The sequence below is a fragment of the Euphorbia lathyris genome, chromosome 2, assembly GCF_963576675.1.
Source record: "Euphorbia lathyris chromosome 2, ddEupLath1.1, whole genome shotgun sequence".
In the NCBI taxonomy this organism is placed as follows: Eukaryota; Viridiplantae; Streptophyta; class Magnoliopsida; order Malpighiales; family Euphorbiaceae; genus Euphorbia; species Euphorbia lathyris.
In genome coordinates this window covers 89,780,413-89,784,521 of record NC_088911.1, presented here as the reverse complement: position 1 = coordinate 89,784,521, position 4,109 = coordinate 89,780,413, and the positions used below count along the sequence as shown (strand labels likewise).

General features: G+C 33.8%; 1 protein-coding gene across 2 annotated transcripts; it reads right to left on the bottom strand.

Moving 5' to 3' along the window:
- Positions 1 to 1,378: 1,378 nt before the first annotated feature.
- Positions 1,379 to 3,013, bottom strand: LOC136218898 (NAC domain-containing protein 72). 2 transcript variants are annotated; one of them, XM_066006066.1, is made up of 3 exons: positions 2,732 to 3,012; positions 2,373 to 2,641; positions 1,379 to 2,294 (listed from the first exon to the last, which is right to left on the bottom strand). In XM_066006066.1, the coding sequence occupies exons 1-3, from the start codon at positions 2,910 to 2,912 to the stop codon at positions 1,734 to 1,736; spliced, it is 1,011 nt and encodes a 336-aa protein (XP_065862138.1). In that variant the 5' UTR covers positions 2,913 to 3,012; the 3' UTR covers positions 1,379 to 1,733. The 2 variants fall into 2 exon arrangements, with proteins under 2 accessions (XP_065862138.1, XP_065862137.1); XM_066006065.1 differs by having other exon boundaries at positions 2,373 to 3,013.
- Positions 3,014 to 4,109: the final 1,096 nt, after the last annotated feature.

The following is a 4,109-nucleotide window of genomic DNA, read 5'->3' as shown; positions in this document are numbered from 1 at the left end:
TTCAAGAACAATTGATAGGAGAAGTTCCTCATCTTCTATTTCTGTAATTGGAATCGGCAAAACGGGTTCTAGATTTCTCTCTTTCCCTTTTATCTTTTCCTTTTATATTTAATTGAAGCTTTTTTTCATTATTCACGTATGCCTATTGCTATGATTGGTTTGTCTATGAACTGATCCCCATCCAATTTAGGATGTGGATGAAATTGATTGTATGAATATGTATGATTAGGGATTTAGGACCTTTGATTGATCAGTTTATGGCAACAGGATTTATGCTAAAATGAACATTGATAATGATCAACTAGCCTGTTTATGTATATAATGTGCTTAATGCCTGTGACCCTTACATTAAATAGGATTATAGATAGATGAGAACCTGACCACGGAATCATCTATACCGAATTTGTATTAACCTGACTTTGTTAGAGACCACTAGGAATGAGGCTTTGTGGCTGGACTACGGCTTTAGCCTTAGTTGTCAATAAACCTAATGCTTTGTATGACCTAGGATATATACCTAATCAAGTCGTCACCCGAATGCATGTGAATAAAAAGACGAATACTGATCACATTAGTCTTTCACTTAGGATAATTACCTTCAATCATTGATAAAACATAAATCTGAACTCCCTAAACCCATACATAGGATTTAATCAAAGGATTCTTCAGCCTAGATTGTGCCAACCATTAATTCACATTCTACTCTGTCAATTGCTCACTTTATTTTGTTATCTTTATTGCTTTCAATTAGTTAATTAGTTATTCAAAACCCAAACATTTATTCAACCCTCTAAACAATTAGATCATTCAAGGTAGATTTACTAATTATAACAAATAGTTTTTGTGGTTCGATTTATTAATTATAACAAATAGTTTGTGTGGTTCGATCTCGTACTTAGCACAGATAAACATAACCTTTACCTATAAATTTATTATAAACGGTGACTTCTATACTTACTTTGTTTTTTACAAAATAAACATTACTTTGTTTTCTCCACCACTGAATGAGCTTACTTTATTAAATTTTATTAAAAAAACAAAATAATACTTATTTTCAAAAACAAAATAAGTAAACATAACCTATATCTAAACTTTAATTTTAAACTTTAATTGAATCTCAATACAAATTTAATATAAACTTTAATTGAAAAGAATTCCCGATGAATATAAACTTTAACTTGAAGAGAATCTCGAAACCAAAAATTGGATATAGCTACCTTTCATCAAAAAAAAAAAAAAAAAAAACAATTGGATATAGCTACCCAACGATCCTCGAAAAATTGGATAAACTACATAAAAATTAAACTGAAAATCCATTTATTAAAAAGCACATGTATGAATCGGAGGCAGACACTGCTTCAGTTAATGGCCACATCAATTAGCTGTTGAATGCAAAATATTATTCCCAAATTCTTTTTTTTTTATCTATCAAAAATCACAGTACAATCAAAATATTGAAACCCAATTTTCCTAATCAATCACTGGTTTCTATGTATAGAAATGTGCCTAATTAAGCGATCCCTTAATTTAATTATGCAATTAAATTGTACAATTGTTTACATTGGATCTATTCCCTTAATTAACGAGGCCCAAAAATCATAATCAAGGGCTATTCTTATTTTGACCCAATTTTTTTAAAAGCTAAACCCATCAAAAGTTAGCTCCAAAAGAATGCCAATATTTACAGATATGCCATCCCTCTTCCGCACTTCCTACCTCTAAATTCTTCTTCTTCACTGTCTAAACCCGAATGCGCTACCCGGTTGGCTCGAGTATCTGAACCCATACGGGTCAACTGAGTTCGAGAAGCTCTGAGTTAACATGCTCGAGTTTTGAGGAAAGAACACTGAGTTATCAACTCGCTGATTCCTGATTCCGCTTTCAACCTCCTCTTCCACCTTTGGATCCACGTGTCCAGAACCAAGTTGCTGAGTCAAGGAAGGGACATAAAGGTCATTACCCGTACTTGCGTAACCAACCATTCCTTGACCCTGAGGTTGAGCCTGTGCTTGCCCGAGGTCAGATACCGAGTTCAACCCGGCAAGACTGGCCCAATCGAAATTACCCGAACCCAAACGGCTGATGTTGATTTTCTCATCGGGTTGCATTAATTTCAACGGGTTAGAAAAGAACCGATCATCAATCTCCGGCAAAGAGTCTAATACATCATCAAGATGAGAAGACGATGAAGAAGATGACCCGTTATTGCTATTTTCTTTGCTACAAATACTTGAAATGGGTTTCTGGGCACCCGAATTCTTCTTATATATCCGGCATAAGACCCAATCATCAAGCTGCAAATATCATCAAACCAATAATTAAAAAAACCGAAATTAAGTGCTAATCAAAATTAATTAAGCTTAATTACAAACCTTAGAGCTTCCATGTTTGCGAGTGGACTCTAAAAGACGATATTCGTGCATAATCCAATTAGTTTTGGTGCCTTTCGGAGCTTTACCAACGTAGAAAACAAGAGCTTTCTTTATCCCAACTCTCCGACCTTCTGTTGTTATAACTTTATCAGTCCCTGTGGCCTTCCAGTATCCTGACCCGGCAACCCGATTCGGTCGAGACCCATTCGGGTATTTTCTATCTCTGGGACTAAAAAAGTACCATTCCTTTTCACCAAAAATTGCTTTACCTGTAATTAAAAGAAAAAAAAACCGATTAATGAATTGAAAATTTGAGATTATTAACAAATTAATGATGAAATAAAAAGTTGAAACATTACTTGGTAAGACCCACGGGTCGAACTTGTAGAGATCAATATCACCAATAATTTGCAAAGAGAAGTGATGACCCGCAACTTTCCTGCATAGATATTGCACGAGTAGCTCCTCGTCAGTCGGGTAGAACCGAAAGCCCGGAGGTAAACTCAACTGGGTAATCGGGTCTGTTACTTGGACTCCCATTGAAGGAAAAACTGTTTGATCGGATTAAAATTATAATCTCTGTTTTTCTTTCTTAGTTAAATCTTTGGTTTTCCTTTCTATTTCTTTTCTTTTTGGTATGCAATAACTTGCTTATATATAGAGGATAGAAACACAGAGATAAGTACGGTCGTCCTTGTCTTACTGTTGGATTAAAGGGACCCACTTTATGCTTAGTACCGTTAAGAGATAGACACGTGCCTCGGCCGACCTTATCCAAGGGGTGAGAAAGAGCTTGTAGAGAGAGAAAACTCTTTGGGAGTTGTAGAGAGAGAGAACTCTTTCTATTCTCTTCGTTTATCTTCGGTGCATGAACCTTGTCGAAAGGCCCATAATGAGTCACCGAGTTTAGGGACACGTGTAACTCAATTCTAGAGATAAAAACGGCAGTACCGATTTGCATGACACCAAACCGAGAACGAACAAAAAAACAAAAAAAAAAAGCGAGCGAAATGTTTTTAGTTTCAATTCTTAATATTTTTCACGTGACGACACGTGGAATGCTACTACATTGAAGTTAGGATTCAGCTTATTTTTATATTTTTATTTGTAGAAAAACTGAGGAATGTGAATGAAAATAAAAATAAAAGTAAGAAGAGAATATGCTATGGAGGCTTCAAAATTTGACACGTAATTATTGAATTTTCTTTTATAGAAAATGAGTGCAGAAGATTAGGGTTTCTTCCACTCAAAAACCTCTCAAAACAGGCTTCCAAGTAACCCATCTATATAGGTTTGGACCACCTCTTTTATTCTTATTTTTTTGACCAAAATAATATTTTTTTTAACACATGTTATTTATTCTAAATTTTATATCATCAATATTTTTAAATTAATAAATAAAATATTAGGGATTTGATAATGTTAATATAAAAAAAGGGTTAGGTGGAGAGCATATACCATTATAAAACAATATATAGATACTCATGATTAGGGTTAATTTCCTTATGTGGAGGGGGGAATAATTATTTATAGAATAAAGAAATAGATGAAATGGAAACATATAAATATAAATATAAATTAATAGGAATAATGTATAATCTAAAAAAGATAGCATTTTATAATGATAATATAGTGGGTAAAAAAGGCATGCACGTAGGAGATATTCTGCTAATGATCGCATAAATTGGACACGTGGTATTTATATATTATAGGATTTAGATTCTCCTAACTGTTAAA

Coding starts and splice junctions, on each gene's coding strand:
- LOC136218898 (XM_066006065.1), bottom strand. CDS start 2,912: ATGGGAGTCCAAGTAACAGACCCGATTACCCAGTTGAGTTTACCTCCG. Junction 2,295..2,372: donor GCAAACATGGAAGCTCTAAG/GTTTGTAATTAA, acceptor TGATATTTGCAG/CTTGATGATTGGGTCTTATG.